The sequence below is a fragment of the Budorcas taxicolor genome, chromosome 4 (assembly GCF_023091745.1).
Source record: "Budorcas taxicolor isolate Tak-1 chromosome 4, Takin1.1, whole genome shotgun sequence".
In the NCBI taxonomy this organism is placed as follows: Eukaryota; Metazoa; Chordata; class Mammalia; order Artiodactyla; family Bovidae; genus Budorcas; species Budorcas taxicolor.
Window position 1 is genome coordinate 11,288,373 of NC_068913.1, and position 25,593 is coordinate 11,313,965.

The 25,593-nt window shown below is 38.1% G+C and overlaps 1 protein-coding gene across 1 annotated transcript in view; it reads left to right on the forward strand.

Moving 5' to 3' along the window:
- The window catches only part of AKAP9 (A-kinase anchoring protein 9), a 153,202-nt gene that overhangs the window by 62,246 nt on the left and 65,363 nt on the right, over positions 1 to 25,593 (forward strand). The window contains exons 15-21 of the mRNA XM_052639055.1: positions 1,423 to 1,519; positions 2,513 to 2,605; positions 12,587 to 12,937; positions 14,339 to 14,563; positions 15,656 to 15,796; positions 16,230 to 16,333; positions 18,835 to 19,040. Coding sequence (XP_052495015.1) covers positions 1,423 to 1,519; positions 2,513 to 2,605; positions 12,587 to 12,937; positions 14,339 to 14,563; positions 15,656 to 15,796; positions 16,230 to 16,333; positions 18,835 to 19,040 — 1,217 coding nt within the window. The remainder of the gene's footprint in view (positions 1 to 1,422; positions 1,520 to 2,512; positions 2,606 to 12,586; positions 12,938 to 14,338; positions 14,564 to 15,655; positions 15,797 to 16,229; positions 16,334 to 18,834; positions 19,041 to 25,593) is intronic.

A 25,593-nucleotide genomic window follows, 5' to 3' on the forward strand; every position in this document is an offset into this window, starting at 1 on the left:
GCCCATCGCTGCACTTTTTTGTAATGATGCTTTTTGCAGTGGCTCCAGGGGAAATGGAAATAAAGGGATGACTGTGAGATGTTGGGATGGAAGGAATCTTTGGAGCAAAACAGAGGAAAGATGACCTGTATTGTTTGAGCTAGAGAATATGAAGGCTTATGATGTGTTAATATGAGTAAAGAAATCATGCAGGTGGAAGGTTAGGACCTTAATTATAAGATGGAAACAGTGAATTTGATTTTAGCTAGTCTATTTTTTTGAATTTGGGATAAACATTTTCAAAGGCTATAAAGCTACAGAGTTGAGTCATTGTGAACTCGGCAGCACTTTTTTTTTTTTTTTTAGTTTGAGTCTCTAATGCTGGATAAATAAATAATCAGGGGGATCTTTCATGGGCTGTGAAAATGAGACATGAAGCAAAGGATCAGAACAGTGTTTGCATGAAGCTATGAAGATACAGATGAAATGATAAAAAAGATAAACAAACCCGGAAAGGGCAGAGAATAAAGACAAGAAAAATGAGTTTTTAAGATAATTTAACATGAATATAGAAGATGTATAGGGAGTTCACAACAGAAGAAATTTTTATGGCCAGTAGCACAAAGAATGCTACTTCTTTGTACATGCCTATTTGAAAGAATGTATAATCTCAAAAATAAAGACATACATCTTCTAAGAAAGTTTTAAGGTCCTTGAGACTCTCTGTTGTTGAAGTTTTGAGAAAATACTTAAATGGTATGATTATGGAATTAATGTAACTTTTTCAAATATGGCGGCATGTTAAAATTTTAAAAATTAAAATTATAAGATTTTATCATGTAGAAACATCTATAGATGTATGCAGAGATACATTTATGAGATCTCTATTGTAGCACTATTTGTAGTAGTGAACATTTGGAAGTGACCCAGTACAATACAGAATAAAGACGTGAATACAAAAGATACATGAATACATGAAAAACAAAACATTTCAGAAGTAGTTATGAATAAAACTGAGACTGCTTCTCACTGTCACTACGCCCCTATTCCACTGGAGGCAATCACTGTTACTCTTGATATGTATTCTTCCAGACTTTTTTCACTCTGCATGTGTGTGTAAAGTTTTAATAAAAATTAGATTTTATAAACTTGCTTCCTCGATAATAGCATAGGTAACTTTTTAAAAATATCTATACTTATGAACAGCTCCATGTCATACATTTGTTGTAGACTTTATAAAATGGCATAAAATTCAGGGATAATCTGTTCAGTATTCATGTAATTCTGCTGCTTTACTTTTAAGTGAAAAAAATTAGTGAAAAATAATGAGTTATGTTACAATGCCCTGCTGCCCCACCACACATTTTATGCATGCTATAAATTTACTAGCAGTAAAATTCACACACAACACTAATCCTTTCATCCTCTTTTGTTTATATTTAGCTTCTTCGTTGATTCAGTGGTAATTACTGAGTCTGATGTACAGAAAGCAACATACCCAGCAAGTTGTCTAGAACAGAACATTGATGGCACTACAGAGGTATTTTTAAACTGTTATGTACACTAGTTGTATTTTTGTTACTGTCATTTTTATGTCTGTGATTTAATAATTATTCAATAAATAGTTGCTGAGAATTAAGTAATGTAAAAATGAGAGTAAAGATCCAGAAGAATATATAAGTGAAGAAATTTGATATACTGTAATGGGTTTCCATTGGGTCCTCCAGGGAATCTTCCCAGCCCAGGGATTGAACCCGAGTCTCCTGCATTGGCAGACGGGTTTTTTACCATTAGTGCCACTTTGGAAGCCTGATGTACTTTCATAGCATAGGAAAAACACAAAAAAGTTAAAATTTTAAGAGGTTTTATTTCCCCCTAAATATATTCTAGTTTAAAATTTGTCTTGTTTTATATAACATGGGCTATATATAGCGAGTTAATTTCAGTGCCCTGAACTTTACAACAAACTAGTTTCAAAAAAGAGAAACAGCTTTTCTTCCTACCATGAGAAGTTGAACTAGAATATCTGTAGAGTATTCTTTAGGAATTCCCAAAATTCAATACGCTAGGGCTAGGACATTGGATTAGGCTTTTTTCAGCATGGGCCACACAGTATAGAAAAGCCCCTCATCTTTTCCAAAATATCTCATCTAGCCAAACCACCTTTTGCCTCTCCTCAACACTGTGTATATTCCCATGTGGCCACTTTTCCCAAACATAACTGTAAAACCCTGGGCTTCATTCAATAAATTTTTAGTTCTTAAGTAGTATCTTTTCTTCCCCCACTCTATAACTGTACATTAGTAATTGTAAGCATGGTTCTCAGTTTGCATTTTAAACTTCACAATAGTAAGTACAATTAATTTAGTAGAATTGTTCCCTAGGACTGTTGCTTTTAATTGAGCAGCAATTTATTTACTTATTAAAGCTTTTAAGAAACTTTCTAAAGAATAGAAATCTTTTGAGAAAAGTTTAAAAATAAGTGTTGTATAATTATTATAAATAAATAGGTCATATTTGCTTTTTAATTTAGTATTCTGGTGAATGTGGAGTGAAAAAGGAAACAAATATGGTTAAGTTGCTGGAAAAACAGTACCAAGAACGATTAGAAGAAGAAGTAGCTAAGGTAAGTTAATAGTTTATTTGAAAGATAATATTGTTGTCTTTATTCTTTTTCAGGCTTCAAAAAATATAGATTTTATTGATGATAAAGCACTGGTTTTTGTTGTAAATTTTACACGTAGCTGCTTTAAGTTGTCAGATACTGTAACTATCCGCAGTTGACTTAGAATGGAATGTTCTGTGAATTTTTCTGTGAGAAAAGCATTCTTCTCTTGATGTAGAATAGCAGTTAGAAACTTGTCAGAATTATAAATTACCTTGTGAGTAGCACCATAGGCAGGATTTTGGCCTTCCTTAAAGGTAGAAGGTGTGATAGGAAATGAGAAAGGAAATGCTTGGTCTTTTATATTAAAACGTTAGTTTTGCCTACCTCCTCCCGGAGAAATAGTACGTGTGTGCATGCTCAGTCACTCAGTGGTGTCCAGCTCTTTGCGACCCGTGGACTGTAGCCTGCCAGTCTCCTCTGACCATGGAATTTTCCAGGCAGGAACACTGAAGTGGGTTGCCATTTCCTCCTCTAGGAGGTCTCCCGACCCAAGGATCAAACTCACATCTCTGTGTCTCTTCTATTACCAGGTGTATTCTTTACCACTGAACCATCTGGAAAGTCTGTTTCCTGAAACATAGGGATTATTTAGGGATTGATGGAAGCCTGTACCCAACTTCATTCCTTCATCCTTCTCCTGAGGGAAAAAGGCTGCTGTAGTCCATAGGAAAGAGAGCTTTGGGCTTTGTGGGAATTTTGATGGAGAGAATTTTCACCTGCAGGTAGAATGTATAACCGAAGATAATCAATCTCCTGCTTGCCACAAAGTAATGGATTCTGGAAAAGCTTGGCTCAGAAACGCGTCTGGACCCCGGAAGGGAGATCAGATGTGGTCTCCTGTAAGTGTGGGGTTCTTTCTCTGAGAGCCCAAGGGGAACTGAATAGGTAGACTGTGGCTTTCCTGAGCTTGACCTGGGGGATGCATGGAGTCCAGGGGGCCATGAGGCTTCCTCCAGGTGCCTCTTTGGGGGGCTTGCAGCCTGCTTGCTTCTGCACCACTGACCTGCTAAGTAACTTCAGTCGTGTCCGACTCTGTGCGACCCCGTAGACGGCAGCCCACCAGATTCCCCCATCCCTGGGATTCTCCAGGCAAAAACACTGGAGTGGGTTGCCATTTCCTTCTCCAATGCATGAAAGTGAAAAGTGAAAGTGAAGTCGCTCAGTTGTGCCCGACTCTTAGCGACCCCATGGACTGCAGCCTACCAGGCTCCTCCGTTCATGGGATTTTCCAGGCAAGAATACTGGAGTGGGGTGCCATTGCCTTCTCCGGCACCACTGACCTAGCAGGTAGAAACTGTGTCACCTTTTCCTGCTTAGGGAACCACTGAACTTAGGGTACTAGATCTGAGTCCAAAGTAACCAACAAATGAAAAACAGAAGTGACTGTGCTGTTTATGACTATAGATGCTCTTAGTTGCTATGCCCAGAACTATTCTTGTAAACTCCTGAATACCACGTGTACTAGCTATTATACCATATGATTCCATTTCTTTGTCTCTGAATTCTCTTTTAAAATGCATATTCCTGTTTGGGTTCTTATTTTGGAATAGTTGGATTCTGAGTTTGTCTTGCTTGTTTTTCATAGTATTTAAACTGTTCTAGTGTAACAGCCCTACTGGAGTATATGCGTTTTAGTGGAGGAGGAGGGGTAGAATTTACAGGAAATGCATAAAGAACTAGATTAAACATAAATTAGACGAGGTGGTCAATGCTCAAGGAAATATGTGGGCCATAATGTGTGGGCCTACTCACTTCCATATTTGAATTGAATAGTTTTGTTCAAAGTGAAGAGTGAGGCACCAAGACGCCTCTGGCAGTCCAGTGGTTAAGTCTTCCAGTGCAGGGGGTTCAGGTTCAGTCCCTGGTCAAGGAGCTTGTATCTCACATGCCTTATAGCCAAAAAAAAAAAAAAACAAAAAACCAGAAAACAGAAACAACAGTGTAACAAATTCAATAAAGACTTTTAAAATGGTCAAAAAAAACCTTTAAAAAAAAAAGTGAAGCACCATCACTTTTATACAGTTCTCACTATCTAGTTCTTTTAGAGAGTTGCAGAGTTTTCTCTTTTACTTACCTCTTCCATAAATTTCTCAAGTGAGATGTCTGTAGCGGGGCATCCTAGTATAGCAGTTAAGAATGTGAGGTTTGGGATGGGATTAGATTTTCAGGCTTAGGAAAGTTACTTAACTAGTCAGTCTCAGTTCCCTCCATGATGAAAGAGGAGAATAATAGAAGTAATAGTAGTTCTTGTGAAGGTTCAGTGAGCTAATACATACAAGGCACCTATTTTGTGTTATATTTTTCTCAGTAGTGCCTGACTCTGCCACCACATGGACTGCAGCACACCAGGCCTCCCTGTCCTTCACCATCTCCTGGAGCTTGCTCAGACTCATGTCCATTGAGTCCGTGATGCCATCCAACCATCTCATCCTTTGATGTCCCCTTTTCCTCCTACCTTCAATCTTTCCCAGCGTCAGGGTCTTTTCCATCGAGTCAGCTCTTTGCATCATGTGGCCAAAGTATTGGAGCTTCAGGCTCAGCATCGGTCCTTCCAATGATTATTTAGGATTGATTTCCTTTAGGGTTGACTGGTTTGATATCCTTGTAGTCCAACAGACTCTGAAGAGTCTTCTCCAAGTCCAACACTTCAAAAACATCAATTCTTTGGTGCTCAGCCTTCTTTATGGTTCAACTTTCACATCCATACATGACTACTGGAAAAACCATAGCTTCTACTATATGGACCTTTGTCAGCAAGTAATGTCTCTGCTTTTTAATATGCTGTCTTGGTTTGTCATAGTTTTTCTTCCAAGGAGTAAGCGTCTTTTAATTTCATGGCTGCAGTCACCATCTGCAGTGATTTTGGAGCCCAAGAAAATAAAGTTTGTCACTTTTTCTATTTTTTTCCCATCTATTTGCCATGAAGTGATGAGACTGGATACCATAAGACACCTAGAAGATAATAAAGACTCATAAATGACATCTTTTAAAGTAGTCTTACTACTGTGATAATGGTGATGACATAAATATGTTTTGTGGGGCATCATTCATCAAGCGTATAGCAGATCACTAGAGCACAGGTCAATGAAGACCATTCCAGAGGCAGCCAAGGAATTGAATTGGCCACAAAGTTTTTTCAGTTTTTCCATAACATCTTACAGAAAAACCCAAATGAACTCTTTGGCCAACCCAATACTGTGATCCAAGAGACAACACATGATGGCCCAGCTTGATCCTAGAATAGTTTATGAAAAATGAAAGTTGCTCAGTGGTGTCCTATACTTAGGACCCAATGAACTGTAGCCTGCCAGGCTCCTCTGTCCGTGGAATTCTCCAGGCAAGAATACTGGAGTGGGTAACAATTCTCTTCTCCAGGGGATCTTCCTGACCCAGGGAGCAAACTCACGTCTTCTGCATTGCAGGCAGATTCTGTACTATGTGAGCCACCAGTGAAGCCCCAGAATAGGACAGATTGTTTATATTAGTCACCAGGATAGATGGGGTTATGCTGACCCTATAAGAAGTTAGAAAAATATTGAGAAACATTCTTTTAAAAGCACAGAGTATATAGAAGAAACCAGTAGAGGTAGTGATTGCTGACATAGATAACATTAGATTCAACCTGTGATTTGGGTATGTACTATTGAAAAAATAGACATTCATTAACATTTCATTTCACTGCCAAGCAGTATTCTGAGTGCAGCATATAGCAGAAGGAAAATAGATGAAATCGTTGCTCTTGTTGACCTTATCTGTTGATGTTGTGTAGTCACTAAGTCATGTCCAACTCTTTTGTGTCCCTGTGGACTCTAGCCCGCTAGACTTCTCTGTCCATGGGCTTTCCCAGGTACAAATACTGGAGTGGGTTGCCATTTCCTTCTCTGGGGGATCTTCCCAGCCCAGGGATTGAACCCACGAGTCCTGTACTGGCAGGCGGATTCTTTACTAATGAGCTACCTGTGAAGCCCTGATCTTTTAATCCAGTTGGTGCAAATAGACAATGTACAAGAGTAATAGATACTATGAAGAGAAAAACGAACCAAGGTAATAAGACTAGAAGATTCCGTGGGGAGTGAGGTGCTTTTATTTTATTTAGGGTAATCACAGAAGACGTCACTCTTGAACTGTCACGAGGGGAGAGTCCAGATGACAGTGGGAGAGTAAGTCGTAAAGATAATAGATGGCGCACCTTTTAGGAAAGTAGGATGCCAAAGAGAAGGTCAGCCGTTTTCCAGTGGATGTCTCCAAGAGGTGTCCACGGAGAACTGGCGAGAGTTTGGAAGCCACCTGCCCAGCTGCCAGCATTGCCAAGTTGGAGGATGGTTTGATTCAGTCCTGCAACCTTTGTACTCACGGGTTCCATTTGGAGAAATATTGTGAAACCCTGGTACAGACTTATTTCCTCAGCAGATGTAACTGGATACGGGAAGAGGAAATGCAGGGAAAGAGGGGCAAGGACTTCCCCTTCAAGGGAAGATAGTACTGCAGGTAATTTGATCTAAGCAACTGGAAGAATGGAGTTACTTAGGTGTTAAATGTGGGCTCAAAACGAATACAAAGGAGTAGTTTTTGAAGAGGAGTGGGTAACTTAATATTCAAATTTTTATCCATTAAATGAAAAACAGTCATGAATTATGTAAATATAAGGGATGAGAACATGCTTGGATGTATAAATCTAGAGTTCAGGAAGTAAGATAAAACTCGACATGGAAATACGGTAGTATTTAGAGTCGTGTTTTTCAAACTGTGATGTTATAACTTCTTCTTAAGGCATGAAATTTAATTTGGTTTGGTACAGGATTTTGATATTAATGGAAACATTCAATTATATAATAACAGACACACAAGAACTTGTGTGTGCTTTGGGTCACAGTATAAAATGTTTTATTTTTGTTGTTGTATGTGTATGTTTACCATTGTTTCAGAAAGAAATATTGAAAAATATTAATATAGTGAGTGTAAACGGAGAAGGGGTCTGGAAACTGAGCCTAGAGGAGGCCACTGTTTGAGAGCAGAGAAGTGAGGAGGAACAAAGGACATGAAGAAGTGGCACATTATGTGTGGGAGTGACAGAAGATTGCGTCAGAGAAGCCAATGATGAAGGTTTATTGTTGAGAATGTATTCAGCTTTGTCAGGTGTTTCTGATAAAGTCTTGAAAGGTTGGAACTGCAAATTAACCATTGGATTTTACAGTGTGCAATCATCAGTGACTTTCACAAGAACACATTTGATGGAATGGTAGAGACAAACTGATTTGATTTGAGAGAGAGAGTACATCATGAGAAACGCTGGGTTGGAAGAAACACAAGCTGGAATCAAGATTGCCGGGAGAAATATCAATAACCTCAGATATGCAGATGACACCACCCTTATGGCAGAAAGTGAAGAGGAGCTAAAAAGCCTCTTGATGAAAGTGAAAGAGAAGAGTGAAAAAGTTGGCTTAAAGCTCAACATTCAGAAAACGAAGATCATGGCATCTGGTCCCATCACTTCATGGCAAATAGATGGGGAAACAGTAGAAACAGTGTCAGACTTTTTTTTGGGCTCCAAGATCACTGCAGATGGTGACTGCAGCCATGAAATTAAAAGACGCTTACTCCTTGGGAGAAAAGTTATGACCAACCTAGATAGTATATTCAAAAGCACAGACATTACTTTGCCGACTAAGGTCCGTCTAGTCAAGGCTATGGTTTTTCCTGTGATCATGTATGGATGTGAGAGTTGGACTGTGAAGAAGGCTGAGCACCGAAGAATTGATGCGTTTGAACTGTGGTGTTGGAGAAGACTCTTGAGGGTCCCTTGGACTGCAAGGAGATCCAACCAGTCCATTCTGAAGATCAGCCCTGGGATTTCTTTGGAAGGAATGATGCTAAAGCTGAAACTCCAGTACTTTGGCCACCTCATGCGAAGAGTTGACTCATTGGAAAAGACTGATGCTGGGAGGGATTGGGGGCAGGAGGAGAAGGGGACGACCGAGGATGAGATGGCTGGATGGCATCACGGACTCGATGGACGTGAGTCTGAGTGAACTCCGGGAGTTGGTGATGGACAGGGAGGCCTTGCATGCTGGGATTCATGGGGTCGCAAAGAGTCGGACACGACTGAGCCACTGAACTGAACTGAACTGAACTGAACTGAAGGAGAAGAATGAAGAAATGAATGATTCTGAATTGTTTTTAAAGGGAGAGAAGTACAGTACTAACTAAAGAGTGATGTAGGGAATTGAGTGGTAGATTGTTGTTGCTGTTTTGTTTTTGTTTAAGATGAAAGATACCACATTGTGTTTCTATGCTGACAGAAGCGATTGAGGAGAGAAGGGGAAAAAAATAGCTGATTTAAAGAGAGAGGGGAATAGTTGCTGGAGCAGTGTCCTTGAGCAGATGAGAAGAGTTGCAGATCCCCTGAAAAGCTGCCATTAGATCGAAGCATGGTAGTTTAATTCATTGAAACAGAAAGGAAGGTAAGAATAGTTGACTCATGATTCAGGTATGTTTTCAGATGAAGTATTTGGAGACTGTGGAAGTTCTTTTCTGATTACTTTGATTTTTCTCAGTAAAAAGTGAACTCAGCACCTGAGAATGAGAAATGAAGAGATGATGTTGGAGCTTTAAGGAGAAAGCACAGGGCTAAGAGAAGGAAGAAGAAATGGAAAAGACAAGGGAAATTGGGCAGAATCGCCCAGTATTACCAAGGGCTCATTTCAAGGATAGTGGTCATGATGTTAAAGTAAGACCAGTCAGCTTGTTTTTTCATTTTTCTCTTCAGTTAAGTTCAGCTGCACAGACACAGACTCAGTTCAGTTCAGTCGCTCAGTCGTATCCGACTCTTTGTGACCCCATGAATCGCAGCACGCCAGGCCTCCCTGTCCATCACCAACTCCTGGAGTTCACTCAGACTCACGTCCATCGAGTCCGTGATGCCATCCAGCCATCTCATCCTCGGTCGTCCCCTTCTCCTCCTGCCCCCAATCCCTCCCAGCATCAGAGTCTTTTCCAGTGAGTCAACTCTTCGCATGAGGTGGCCAAAGTACTGGAATTTCAGCTTCAGCATCATTCCTTCCAAAGAAATCCTAGGGCTGATCTCCTTCAGAATGGACTGGTTGGATCTCCTTGCAGTCCAAGGGACCCTCAAGAGTCTTCTCCAACACCACAGTTCAAATATATCAGTTCTTCGGTGCTCAGCCTTCTTCACAGTCCAACTCTCACATCCTTACATGACCACAGGCAAAACCATAGCCTTGACTAGACGGATCTTAGTCGGCAAAGTAATGTCTGTGCTTTTGAATATACTATCTAGGTTGGTCATAACTTTTCTTCCAAGGAGTAAGCGTCTTTTAATTTCATGGCTGCAGTCACCATCTGCAGTGATCTTGGAGCCCAAAAAATAAAGTCTGACACTGTTTCTACTGTTTCCCCATCTATTTGCCATGAAGTGATGGGACCAGATGCCATGATCTTCGTTTTCTGAATGTTGAGTTTTAAGCCAACTTTTTCACTCTCCTGTTGCACTTTCATCAAGAGGCTTTTTAGTTCCTCTCCACTTTCTGCCATAAGGGTGGTGTCATCTGCATATCTGAGGTTATTGATATTTCTCCCGGCAATCTTGACTAGGCAGAGTTAATTGTAAACACAGGTGGAATTTGGTTAGATGGTATGGTGGTGAATAGAAAGGAGAGAATTACAAGATAGTTAGTCTAGGCTTGGTTTTTATGTTTATTTGGTTGGTTGGTTGGTTTTTTAGTTTCTAAAACACACGGTTCGTTTAATTATTTGTTATCCATTTATATTCTAAACATATATACAAATGGAAGTGATCTTTATAATGACCAATTTTTTAAAAATTTCATTTGTGACTTAACATCTGGTCAGACTTTTGTTTGAGCACCGAAAAACTGATGCTTTTGAAAACTGGTGTTGGAGGAGACTCTTGAGAGTCCTTTGTACTGTATGGAGATCAAACCAGTCAATCCTAAAGGAATCAGTCCTGAATATTCATTGGAAGGACTGATGCTGAAGCTCCAATACTTTGGCCACCTGATGCAAGGAGCCGACTCATTCTAAAAGACCCTGATGCTGAGAAAGAAAGCAAAAGGAGAAGGGGGTGGCAGAGGATGAGATGGTTAGGTAGCATCACCAACCAGGTGAACATGAATTTAAGCAAACACCAAGAGATAGTGGAGGATAGAGGAGCCTGGCGTTCTGTAGTCCATGGAGTTGCAAAGAGTCAGACAGGACTGTAGTGCCTGAACAACAATAGTTGGTTCTCAAAGGCTTAGACTTCTCAGAGCCAAGGCTGCTGAACACAATTTCTAGGTACCTATGGTGGGTGGAACTAAAATAAGCAGGAATTAAGGATCATAGTTGAAGTGGAAAGTGAAATAGATTAGATTGAATTGTATCATCATGTTTACCAATGATGCCAAAAGCTCTTCTTCTTTGCATACCAGTAATACATCAAACCTCAGAGACAGGGTTTCGGATAAAAGAGAAAAGGATAGCTTTCTTGCGTTGCCAGGCAATAGACAGAGCAGGCTCCTGCCCTCGAAAGCTGTGTGTCCCAATCTAGGAGGGTTTGATGCGGGGTTTTACAGCAATGGGGCGTCCCGGGTAGCGCAGTGGCAAAGAATCCACCTGCCAGTGCTGCTGCTGCTGCTAAGTCGCTTCAGTCGTGTGCGACTCTGTGCGACCCCTTAGACGGCAGCCCGCCAGGCTCCCCCGTCCCTGGGATTCTCCAGGCAAGAACACTGGAGTGGGTTGCCATTTCCTTCTCCAGTGCGTGAAAGTGAAAAGTGAAAGTGGAGTTGCTCAGTCGTGTCCGACTCTTAGTGACCCCACGGACTGCAGCCCACCAGGCTCCTCTGCCTGTGGGATTTTCCAGGCAAGAGTAGTGGATTGGGGTGCCATTGCCTTCTCCGCCTGCCAGTGCAGGAGATGCTATTTATAGCAGTGGTTTCAGGGATGGCGTTTCTGATAAGATGAGGGTGTGAGCTGGGCTTGCATTCCCTTCATCTCTCCTCAGGTGGTTGGTCTCCTTATCTTGAAGAGCTTCTCTGGTCCTGTTAACCAGCCTGAGCGTGTTTCTTGGCTGCTCCTTCCTTGACTAACAACTATTCAAATCTGCCCTTTGGAACTCAGGGAAGGTCATGGAGTCTGGAGTTTTGCCTACAGGAAATGGGGACCAAAAAAGGCTTCCATGCCCGGGAACCCCACAGGGTCTCGCTCAGTTTCACTAATCACACAAACCTAGTGCTATGCTTCTGGGAATTTACTGCAAGAAAATTGGAAAGAATATGTGTATGATGTGGTTACAAAGATTTCATCACAGTGCCGTTTAAAATAGCCTTAAGGATGAATTAGTCTGAATGTCCAACATAGATAGTTGATTAAGTACATTTATAGTACATCTGTATAATATGAAACTTTAAGCCCATTTAAAATTATATAGAAATGTATTTATTGACTTGAAAAGATATTTACTATAGTTATGAAAACAGGTTATAGTATTAGAATATGACTAAGAAAAATGTTTGTCTATATCTATTTATATCCATATCTAAATGTAAAGAAGAGGAAGAAGATTTGGAAATGTATGTATTAAAGTGTTAATAGTGATTTTTCTTGGAGGAAAGAAATATAAGGGCTTTTATTTCCTTTTTAATTTCTGTGCTAAACATTTACTGCTGTTATAGTAAGAGAATTTTTTTATAATTATTGATTTTAAAAAGGCAGGCAGTAAAACACTTTGATATTTGATTCATTTTAAAACAGAATCTTCTTATCACTTTATGCTAAGATTTCCTTTAGTTTAAAGCACAAGGCCATCTTTTTTACTAATTTATGTAGTTTTTAAGAGGAAACTTGGTTTTGTAATTCCTGCTAGTATTTACAGATCTAATCCTTTATTGAACTGAATCCTTTTTGATTTCCTTATTTCTTCAGGTCATTGTGTCAATGAGTATAGCATTTGCTCAGCAAACTGAACTGTCTAGAATATCTGGGGAAAAAGAAGATACTCCATCATCAGAAGCATCTACTCTCTATCAGCAAGAGCATTACTTAAATGAAATGAAATTATCACAAGGTCAGGCTGGTTTTCAGACTTTTGAGGCAACAGACAGGAAATTTAGAGAAGAATGTAAACCACTTAGTAAGGAGTTAGGAGAAGATGGAAAGGAAGTTCTGTTATCAAGCAAGGATCATCTCAACGATATACTAGAATCAAAGGACTGTGAACTGACTATTTCAGAAGAAATGTCCTCCAAAGATAGAACATTTATGGTCAGAGAATCTGTAAGTACGCTTCCTTGAGTATAAAAATTTATTTTAAAAATTGTGATTTTTCTCACTATAAAAATATTAACAGTAATGTTGCTTAATGGAGAAGATAAGTATTTGATTCAGACTTGACCTGTGACTTTTAAAGTGAGAGTGAAGTTGCTCAGTCATGTCCGACTCTTTGCGACCCCATGGCCTGTAGCCTACCAGGTTCCACTGTCCATGGGATTTTCCAGGCAAGAGTACTGGAGTGGGTTACCATTTCCTTCTCCAGGAGACCTTCCTGACCCAGGGATTGAACCCGGGTCTCCCGCATTGTAGGCAGACGCTTTACCGTCTGAGCCACCAGGGAAAAGTGACTTTTAAAGTGTATGAATAAATGGTTTAATATTATTATTAGATGAAACTGGTCGGATTCCTAATAATTCTGTTTGTGTTATATACATTGTGCATGGTAAAACCTCACTGTAAGTTGTACTCACGTTAATTTTCGGTCAATTCAACTTATTATACTATAATTTGGCAATATGTATGATAAAATATTTGCTTAATAGGATAATAGCAGAAGGAAAGAGCTGCCTGCTTAAGATAATTTAAAGCAGTCTCCTATATATATACTAATACCCTTTACTTTTTCATCAATGGAGGATCTGTACCTCAACTGTTTGTGCCTTTAACAGAGCATAGTAAATTCTACTTCTTTTAAAATTATCTTAATTCAGATTTTTTGTTAATATTCATGGCAGGTTATGTCTTTTTAGAGACATATTCAAATAAAATGTCAACTCTTTTTGAAGTGCAAAATCTCTCTAACTTGCCAGCAACTGTTGAAGGCAGAATGATTTGTTTCAGTGTACCTTTTCAGGACTTGTTGAAATCCAGTAAGGTGTTGACTTCTTACAAGTTTGAGAAAGAGGAATACAAGGCTTTTATTTCCAGATAAACATTACTGAAGATTGTTTCTTATCAAGCAGTTCTCTACAGTACTCTGATGAATGCTGTATAATATAAAGAGATAACATTTCTCATTTTGTAAATTAAATTTTAAAATAGAAGAATTCCATTTATATTTCCTCATAAAATGTCAAGAGGAATAATAGAGTTATTCATTATGAATAGGAGGAATCTTGAGTGTCTTTCCTTATTCTTCTCCTCCCTTTGATTTAGACTACATCTAAAATAACTGATAGTTATTTTGCTTTTGGAGAACAACATGTATAATAATAATTACCTTCACATTGATTTGAAATTATAAAGACAAATTTTTAAAAGTATTTATGTTTTAGTTTAATAATGTGAAGTTTAAAATGACATGCTTTGTGGGGTTAGTATTATAATTATTTTCCTATGTATTTTAAAAAATCAATGCTGACAGGTTTCCACAGAATGTTTTACGGGTGAATTTAACTATTACAGCTCCATGATGAGATTTTGGTATCAAGCATGGATGCTTCTAGACAACTGATGTTAAATGAAGAACAGTTGGAAGATATGAGGCAGGAGCTTGTACGACAGTACCAGGAGCATCAACAGGCAACAGAGCTTCTACGGCAGGCACACATGCGGCAGATGGAGAGACAGCGAGAAGACCAGGAACAGCTGCAAGAAGAGATTCAGAGGCTGAATAGACAGCTGGCTCAGGTGTGGGACCAAGAGTCCCTTCCCTCCCCAACTAAACAGCAGTGTTCTTTACAGAGCTTTGTTTTTGTAAGTCAGAATTATTGCTGAGATCTGAATAAACACGAATATTTAACATCAGGAACAGACTCCACCAGTACAGGAGACTAAGATCTTGTTAAGGGTGCCTAACCCAACCTTGGGGGAGCACTGTCTCTCTACCATTTGACTTATCTGCCTTTTCAGGCACTGAAAAAGTGGTTCTCAGGTTTTTGTTTTTAGCCATTCCATTGAGTATATACGTGGCAAAAGTACTTTGGCAATTGGGGAAATTCTTTGTGCTGAGGTACAGTTGATACTCAGTTTTCCCATTTTTATTTATAGATTTGTGAGTCTACCAATTGGCTTCTCCATGGTTTGCCTTTATCTATCTTTAATCTGTCTGTTTAATTGTGAATGGAAGTCTGAAGTAGTATGTTTCTGGAACTTAATCCACGGAAACATCTCTTCTTGATTTGAGAAATGCAAATTTGCATAACATTCTTAACCACTTTCTTGACTAAATTTACATACTCCTTGGTATTTGGGAACTGAAATCTTATCAATTGCTGTATGTAATATACTCACAAAATCATTGTAGAAAAGCAAATATTTGTGTAAAAATTCCTATAAAAACAAGTCTGTTCAATTTATTTTGAAAAGTTAAGCTAAAATAAAAGACAACAGAGAACTCTTGAAATATAGTTTCAGATATAGAATAATAGGAAAATTGGGAGTTGAACATAAGACATTTGGAATTAATTTTGCTTTTCTTCATTGCATTTTGTGACTTGAAACTTCTGAATTTTCAATGCAGAACTACCATATTAAAATAATATTAATTAAGCTGTGAAAATTCATGAATATTTAGGCCTAATTAGCTTTTTTTTTTTTTTTTTAAGTTTCAAATTTTGCATTGAACTTGATATATGCTTTTAACCCCCTAATCATGGAATATGAATCAGGGTAGAACCAAGGCCTGTTGGTTCTAGCGGGTTAAAAGAAAATCTGCTTAATATTCCTGCCTTTCCCTTCTATCGCAAACAATATTCTCTCATGACCTTTTTTCTTATTTAGAGATCCTCAATAGATAATGAAAACCTGGTTTCAGAGAGAGAGAGGGTGCTTTTAGAGGAGCTGGAAGCACTAAAGCAGCTGTCTCTAGCTGGAAGAGAGAAGCTGTGTTGTGAGCTGCGCAACAGCAGTACGCAAACACAGGTAGTATGGACTTTGGCCCACCTAGGAGCAATGGATCCACAATGCAGTAGGATCTGTGTGTCTTTGTTGTTGGTGTGAAATGTGTGTTTTTTTAGGTCTGAGCTTACCATATTTGTGATTGTTTATATCGAAGGTAGGTGGAGTCAAGATGCCTTATGTTCCATTTAAGGTAATTCAAATCTGACAGTGATTTAGCAATGACTGTTGTTTCACCAGGGAGCCCAGTAACCAAACAAGCTTTATTGTCATATTATAGCATGCCTTTTTTTGATAATGCTAATCTTCTGATAAAATATAGTTAAATGTTATTTCAGATAGTATCTGTTTTGCACGCAGAGGTTTCTTTTTCACCTTATAACAATATAAGAATGACATGCTGTTTCCAAGATGACAGGTTTTCTGTCTTGTCCTCCCTACCTTTACGCACACTTAGAATGGAAATGAAAACCAAGGAGAAGTTGAAGAACAGACCTTTAAAGAAAAGGTATTGGACAAAAAACCTGAAGAGGTGCCTCCTGAAATTGTGTCCAATGAAAGGTATACAGAATGTGTATTTTTTTCAATGTAAAGTGAATTAAAATGGTTGTTTTGGTGTTACAAACTTCATTGGTCTTTATTGTTATCTTGTACATCTATTTTATTTGTACACTGTGCTCTGTATGTAAAGAATGATCATTTTCCTAACATTAATAGACAAATTTTTTTAACTCTCTTATATATAATTTTATTGGCTATTGAGCATGCACTTAACTCAATAAATGATAAGGCTGAGGTTATTTGGTTATTGAGTCTTTCTTGATTAATTTTATTCTGCTCACATGCCATTTTTTATCCTAAAAAACAAAATTGTACATGTCAATTTATTCCTTCACTGTTCAGACATGCATCCAGTGTAAGCCACCCCCTGGTTTATGACAAAAAAAATTAAATGATTAAATATGATAGTATACATTTAACTTCTTTGATGCATTTACTGTATAACAGATGAGACTTTTTAATCTATATCCCACCTTTATGGAGAAATAAATTCATAATCCGATGTTAACAAAACTTTCCCTTACTTTGATTTTGTAGAGATTGATGTAAAAATGAGAATAGTTGCCCCACATTAATATTAAGGATTTTAGGCACAATATTTTAAAATCTGTTTTGTTCAAATGAAAAGCATTTCTTTAATTTTAAATTAAAGTCAATGCGTGCTAACTTAATGTCCTCCTTTTCCAATTTCTGTTACTGCCAACCCTCTGTGTCCTCCCAACCTGCTTCCTCAGCTTGCATGGAGGAATTTGGCCCCTAAGATTTTGGCTTCCCCATTGGATCATCAGTATGGAACACAGTCAGTATGGAACTCAAACAAGAAAGACAGTGTACGAAAACTGGAGTTACCATGGCAATATAAAATAAACACAATGTTTATTTTATATTATTTATCTCTAAATTGGTATATTTTTAAAATTATACAGCGTTTATTTTTTAGGAATCTTCGTAGTGAGTGTTGATAAATGAGTATTCCTGTTTATTTCTTTTTACCATCCTTTTATTTTGAATTATTTCTCTTATGTAGGAATATTTTCAAATTATCCTAGTCCTGGGGTGTTTGAGGCTTAAACAAAACCTGATAAAAAGTTAAAGAAATAAACCCTTTACCTACTTCCTACTAACTAAATTATTTAAAGTTTTATTTTTAATATCCTTCCTTATGTAACCAGAGAACTTGATCTCAGTGTAAAAATAGAACTGTCTTTTTCACTTGACAAATGCTGAAGGAAAACTGCTCCGTTTATTACCTTGTCTTAAAATAGTCACGTCATGTGCCTGTGAAAACAGATACCCCTTAACCTGTTTGTTGGTGATCTCCCACAGTGAAGCTGAAGAGAAAGTGTCTTCAGTCAGAGGACCTTTTCCCATGAAAGTCTCTTATTATTTTGTCTACATGTATTAAATATATAGTTTGCCACCATAGTACCTTTGTTGAATTAAACTATTAGCACAAGAGAGTTTAGTTATTCAGAAGATTAATCAAATAACCTTCTGAATCACCATTTATGGCAGTAAATTTCTTGACACCTGAAGATGTTTGTGCTAAAGACAAAAGAAAGCTTGTAAAAAACACTTTGTCCAGGATAATCCCATTTTTGTTTTGTGTATATATATTTATGAGAGAGCAAGAGGAAGGAAAATGCCTAGAATGCTTAGGCATTAATATGTTAACCATGATTATCTCTGAGTACTAAGATATTTTGGTGGGTGGGTAGGAGCATTTTCTAATTTTTTAAAATAATAATGTATCGCTTGTTAAAAAAGAGAGAGGGAGCTATTAATTCCATTTGGTTGAAAATAGGTTCCTTCTGCTGACTGAAATGAGTGTGGTATGTGTAACTTGAGAAGTTTCTGTCTCTGGAGCAGATGTAATAATCAGCAGCCTGAGGTTTTTAACCCTCTGGTGTTGGCAGATGGTGAGATTGTACTGTAGACCTTTATTAAAAACAGGTCTCTGCCTATTTCTGTAATTTAACAACGTAGGTCATCATCATTAAGTTCTAGAAACACAAACATTTTTCCTGGTGGGATTTTTGAATTTATTTTAGAATATGTTGTTCAACATGCAAAAAGATATTTCAAAGGTTAAAATACATAAGAGTAACCATGAACAGAATTACCAGCTCAATAACTTGCTTATGATTAGGTGTTGTGCACACTTTCTGAAACTTAACTTTTGCATCTCCCTAAAATCTTCTTCTAATTTAGAAGCTACTAGCTTAAAACTTTAGTTATTTGATTTCTTTCAGGTCGGTAAAATGCTGCACATTTTCAAAAACTAGTTGACTGATGAAAATTTTTCAGAAGAAAACAAATTTTATCATTTAAACACAAAAAGCACTTCATTGCAGGTGCTACTGCATATTATTTTTAACAGGATCGTATGAAGTTTTGCTTTTTAAGTCAGATGTTTTGTAGTGTATTTTTCTTTTGTAGACCTAAGTGTTTTTGCTTTAAAAAGATTAAACATTTCAATGAATGTTTCCTTACCTGTACAGGTATGCACTCCAGAAAGCTAATAACAGACTTCTGAAGATCCTCTTAGAAGTGGTAAAGACAACAGCAGCTGTTGAAGAAACAATTGGTCGCCACGTCCTGGGCATTTTAGATAGATCTAGTAAAGGCCAGGCTTCTGCCAGCCTGATTCGGAGGTCAGAAGCAGAGCCACCAATAAAGTCTTGTGTCCATGAGGAACAGACAGGAGGTGAGTTTTATATGCTGTTGAAACTATCATAATTATTTTCAGTAAATCTTGCTGAGTTCAAGCACATTGCTAGTGCTAAAAATATAGAAGAAAGAATATTATTTTCTAATAAAAATCCTTCAAACACAAATATACTAGAGCTAATCTCAAAACACCATTACTGTTTAGCATTTGCAGATGGGTGTCTTAGAGTTGTCATTACACATACTCAGGGTTATTATTGTGCTACATAAATCAAAGGCTGTTTAATTTCACTGCCAATAAAAGAAAAATTTCATATCACCACTCAAGACTCTTACCAATATTACCATGGTATAAGCAATGTCCTGAAACCACCCTCTAAAGGGGAAAGTTCTTGTCATATGGGGAAAGATAGGGTCCGGACACTTGGACCAGATGATCAAGGCCTTCCTTCACTGCCATTCCATACCCAAGAACTTTTCCCTAGTTGGAGACCAGTCATCTAAAAATCAAAATGCCAGTTATGCAGTTTTTGAGAACATTCTATTTTAAGTTTTGGGCTTCCCTGGTAGTTCAGAGGTTAAAGCGTCTGCCTGCAATGCGGGAGACCTGGATTCGATCCCTGGGTTGGGAAGATCCCCTGGAAAAGGAAATGGCAACCCACTCCAGTGTTCTTGCCTGGAGAATCCCATGGACGGAGGAGCCTGGTGGGCTACAGAGTCGGACACGACTGAGCAACTTCGCTTCACTGTTTTAAGTTTCATGTGGAAAAATGAGAAGAAATTATCCCACTTAGGGAAACTTTGCTTAATTATAGGTTGGCTACTTAATGTTTCTAATGCAGAGAAAAGCTTGATTTGGAGTTTTAATTAAAATTGATTTTAAAAACTTAACTTGAATTCAAAGATAATTTTAAAAACTACTTTTAGTGAAGTTAGAGGTGAAATGATACTGTAACTTTAAATTTTCTTTTCATTTGTTTCAAACTTTGTAGAAATGTTTTTTTTATTTCACTGTTGGTTAAGCTCTCGATCAAGGGCTGTTTGTTTTCTGCATATGAATCTTCATGTATAGAGAATTAGGTAAAATTTGTTGATCTCATTGTAAAAGTATTTATCAAATCATGCTTTTTTAAAAAAAATCATTTCATAAGCTAGTTTCACCTAACCATCTGGGAAAAGGGCATTTTGCTGTAAGAACTCCACCATATCCAAAAGACACGCTGAGGAATGTTCACTACATGACAGGAAGTTTTTTTGTGTGTTAGCAGTTCTCCTAGACATTTCTGAAAGTGGTTGCTGAGGTGTTTGGCAAACGACATTTCCTAAAAGATAGCAAACTCATCTCCAGAGCAGTGCTCCCATAGTTCTGAAAAGAAATAGCTTAGTAATTTGACTCATGTGTAGAGGATTGTGTTTCCATTGCTTTTCTGTGAAAAAGCAGCCCTAAAAGGACATCTGACCAGCTGGCCTGCTTTCTTGCATATATATGAAGTTGCCCAGTTGTGTCCAGCTCTTTGCAACCCCATGCACTATGCCCACCAGGCTCCTCCATCCGTCCGTGGGATTTTCCAGGCAAGAATACTGGAGTGGGTTGCCATTGCTTTCTCCAGGGGGATCTTCCCGACCCAGGGATCGAACCCAGGTCTCCCACATTGTAGGCAGACGCTTTTACCATCTGAGCCACCAGGGAAGTCACTTTCTTGCATAGTCCTCTAAATCTCTAAATATAAATTAAATATATCTAGCTACTATTTTAAGATATCCAATAATAGAGTAGTTTTTCAGTATAAGTGGTTTTATCAGTTCACTTTTACAAACATTTATTGAAAAGTTTTGTTGTGTTTTTTTTTTTTCTTTCTGCTTCACAATTCTCAGTCCAGTGAAGAAGGTACAGAAATTTCTATTCAAGGCAAAATAAAATCATGGTACTTAATGTTTTACTTAATACCATTTTCTACATGTTTGAATCGATTAAGTCTTTTAAAATAAATATTTAAGTATTTAATTATCAATAGATTTTGAATGAATAGTACTAAGATACAAGAGAAAAAATTAGACCCACTGTTAAGAAATATGGTATAAAGACTATTAAAGCAGAGATAAGAATTTTACTGGTGTTAGAATGTATAATTTCCATTTAATCAGTTTTTATGTTGTTGTGTTGGCAATGATATGGTAGTCTTAGTAACAAAATTAGGAAGATCACTAGTATCATTTTGGGGTACTTAGATTCACTTTACATCTTGAAGGAAATACTGCATTTAAAGAATTTATAATTTAAAACCGAAGAAAGTACAGTCTTTAAAATACTGATACCATGTTCCATATATAAGATTGTTTTCTGGTGTTTCTTTATATGTTTAATGGGAGTATTATTGTAAAAACTAAAATGAACTTCTAAAATAGTTCTTTTGTATCTTATTTAATATAACAAAAAGTTCAGTTTTAATCTGATTATAAGACAACTGGTGGTGGTGGTTTGGTTGATAAGTCGTGTCTGACTCTTGTGAGTCCATGGACTGTAGCCTACTGGGCTCCTCTGACCGTGGAATTCTCCAGGCAAGAATACTGGAGCAGGTTGCCATTCCTTCTCCATAAAGCAACTCTTGCTCTTCAGTTTTTATATATGACTTTTTGTTGTGGGTAGTAGCACTTGTAATCTCTTCGCAGTTCTCAAGTCTAAACTTGTTTAGATTTTAAGCGTGTGTGGACTTGTTCTCTCTCTAAAAAAAAATAATAATTGACTTGCTAATGTTTGCTTCCTCATAAGAAAGTGAAGGGAAATTTTGAGCCATTGTGGAATTGCTTGAACTTGAGTGAATATTAGACTAGTTCATAAAAATGAATTTCCTTAGGTATTGAAAGAAAATGTCCTGTAGGCCTACACTGTGATGGTTCAGTGGTAAAATACCTATACCTCCCCCTTAGAAGACCAGGGACTGAATCTTATTTGCTGCAGCTGTTTTTTTTTGGAGCAGTGCGACGTTATAGCAGGAATACTGGATTAGTAATGAGAAGGTCCTTCTTCTAGCTCACTGTGGCCCTGGGCAAGCCTCTTACTCTCCTGAGGCTTCTAGTTTAGTTATCTGTCAGGTACAAAAGTCAGACTAGAGCCAGGGGTTTCCAGGTGGAGCCCTAGATATCTTCAGGCCAGGGCAGGGGACTGCTCTATCCTATCACAGGCCCTGCTTAAACTGAGAAGCTGACTGCTATCTCTATAGAATGAACATGGTATAATCCACAGAATGAATGGCTAAAGACTTTTTGGATAACTATTGTCTACCATGTTTCAGATGGAGGTCTGAGTGGTTGGCCAGTCTGAAATCATGATTCTGTTCATCAAATTGGTCATTCTGAGAATTCTACTGGCGTTTAATAAAATTGCCCTGCCAATTTATATCTTTCCTTCCAAAGACTATTTATTATAAATACAAGTTTGATATTGTTCTCATTCCTTTATTTTATTGGAATAAACAAAGTTCTGAATCTTCATTGGAACAGATTGAGATTATCTATGTGTTTATATCTTCAAAATGTCATCAGTAAAGTACATTAAGCTGGTTCACATCTTCATCTTTATTAGGTACTTTAATGTTTTTTTTATTAGCTGTTAAAAAATTAACATTTAGTGGCTTTTTATAAGCCACGTTTTTAATATATCCTTTGTATTTTTTTGAGAGTTGCTCCAGTGTTATATATAGTATCTTCAGTTTTTTTCCTTACAATTGATTCCTTCTTTATACCATAAAACTTGCTGGTATCTTCATAATATTACAGAGAAAATGATTTTTCTCAACTTTGCCCTCTCCTGAAGATAAAGCACAACAAACACTATGAGAGATCAAACCAACACTGGCTTCTAACAGTTTGGGTTTCTGTTTGTATAGTATTAAAGCTGCTTTCCCTGTGAACAACAGTGACCTTCCAAGTGACAAATCCAGTAGCATCTCAGTTCTTGTCCTGTTTGACTTTCTAGACAAACAGGATTATTGAAGTCTCTTTTTAAAATGTTGTCTCCTTGTCTTCTGGAATATCTTGCTCCTGTCTTTCTGTGAATTTTTTTTACAGAGATCTTTTGTTGGCTTATTCTATTCAGAGATGCCAACTATTTGTCCTTCTCTCACTAAACATTGCTCCTAGAGTAAATGTGTCTTCTTCCAAGGTTCACCTCTCACCTTTCTACAGTTGAGTTCAGTGTCTGTCGTGTCCGACTCTTTGCGACCCCAAGAACCACAGCACGCCAGGCCTCCCTGTCCATCACCAACTCCCGGAGTCCACCCAAACCGATGTCCATCAACTCAGTGATGCCATCCAACCATCTCATCCTCTGTCATCCACTTCTCCTCCTACCCTCAATCTTTCCCAGCATCAGGGTCTTTTCAAATGAGTCAAGTCTTCACATCAGGTAGCCAAAGTATTGGCGTTTCAGCTTGAATGTCAGTCCCTCCAGTGAACATCCAGGACTGATCTCCTTTAGGATGGACTGGTTGGATCTCCTTGCAGTCCAAGGGACTCTTAAGAGTTTTCTCCACCAGTTCAAAAGCATCAGTTCTTAAGCGCTCAGCTTTCTTTATAGTCCAACTGTCACATCCATACATGACCACTGGAAAAACCATAGCCTAGACTAGATGGACCTTTGTTGGCAAAGTAATGTCACTGCTTTTTAATATGCTATCTAGATTGGTCATAACTTTCCTTCCAAGGAGCAAGAATCTTTTAATTTCATGGCTGCAATCACCATCTGTGGTGATTTTTGAGCCTAGAAAAATAAAGTTAGCCACTGTGTCCATTGTTTCCCCATCTATTTGCCATGAAGTGGAGGTTAAGAAATACCTGGAGTAACAGACAAATTTGGCCTTGGAGTACAGAATGAAGCAGGGCAAAGGCTATTAGAGTTCTGCCAAGAGAACGCAGTGGTCATAGCAAACACCCTCTTCCAACAACACAAGAGAAGACTCTGCACATGGACATCACCAGATGGTCAACACCAAAATCAGATTGATTATATTCTTTGCAGCCGAGATGGAGAAGCTCTACACAGTCAGCAAAAACAAGACCGGGAGCTGACTGTGGCTCAGATCATGAACTCCTTATTGCCAAATTCAGAGTGAAATTGAAGAAAGTGGAGAAAACCACTAGACCATTCAGGTATGACCTAAATCAAAAACCCTTATGACTATTCAGTGAAAGGGAGAAATAGATTTAAGTGACTAGATCTTAGATCTCATAGACAGAGTGCCTGATGAACTATGGATGGAGGTTCATGACACTGTACAGGAGACAGGAATCAAGACCATCCCCAAGAAAAAGAAATATAAAAAGGCAAAATGGCCATCTGAGGAGGCCTTACAAATAGCTGTGAAAAGAAGGGAAGCGAAAAGCAAAGAAGAAAAGGAAAGATATACCCATTTGAATGCAGAGTTCCAAAGAATAGCAAGGAGAGATAAGAAAGCCTTTTTCAGCAATCATGCAAAGAAATAGAGGAAAACAACAGAATGGGGAAGACTAGAAATCTCTTCAAGAAAATTAGAGATACCAAGGGAACATTTCATGAAACGATGGGCTCAGTAAAGGACAGAAATGGTATGGACCTAACAGAAGCAGAAGATATTAAGAAGAGTTGGCGAGAATACACAGAAGAACTGTACAAAAAAGATCTTCACGACTCAGATAATCACCATGGTGTGATTACTCACCTAGAGCCAGACATCCTGGAAAGTGAAGTCAAGTGGGCCTTAGGAAGCATCACTATGAACAAGGCTAGTGGAGGTGATGGAATTCCAGTTGAGCTATTTCAAATCCTGAAAGATGACGTTGTGAAAGTGCTGCACTCAATATGCCAGCAAATTTGGAAAACTCAGCAGTGGCCACAGGACTGGAAAAGGTAGGTTTTCATTCCAATCCCAAAGAAAGGCAATGCCAAAGAATGCTCAAACTACTGCACAATTGCACTCATCTCACACGTTAGTAAAGTAATGCTTAAAATTCTCCAAGCCAGGCTTCAGCAATACGTGAACCGTGAACTTCCAGATGTTCAAGCTGGTTTTAGAACAGGCAGAGGAACCAGAGATCATATTGCCAATATCTGCTGGATCATGGAAAAAGCAAGAGAATTCCAGAAAAACATCTCTTTCTGCTTTGTTGACTATGCCAAAGCCTTTGACTAAGTGGATCACAACAAACTGTGGAGAATTCTTGAAGAGATGGGAATACCAGACCACCTGACCTGCCTCTTGAGAAACCCCTATGCAGGTCAGAAAGCAACGGTTAGAACTGGACATGGAACAACAGACTGGTTACAAATAGGAAAAGGAGTATGTCAAGGCTTATGTCAAGGAGTATGTCAATGAGTATATTGTCACCCTCCTTATTTAACTTATATGCCAAGTTCATCATGAGAAACGCTGGGCTGGATGGAGCACAAGTTGGAATAAGATTTCTGGGAGAAATATCCATAACCTCAGATATGCAGATAACACCACCCTTATGGCAGAAAGTGAGGAAGAATTAAAGAGCCTGTTGATGAAAGTGAAAGAGGAGAGTGAAAAAGTTGGCTTAAAGCTCAACATTCAGAAAAATAAGATTATGGC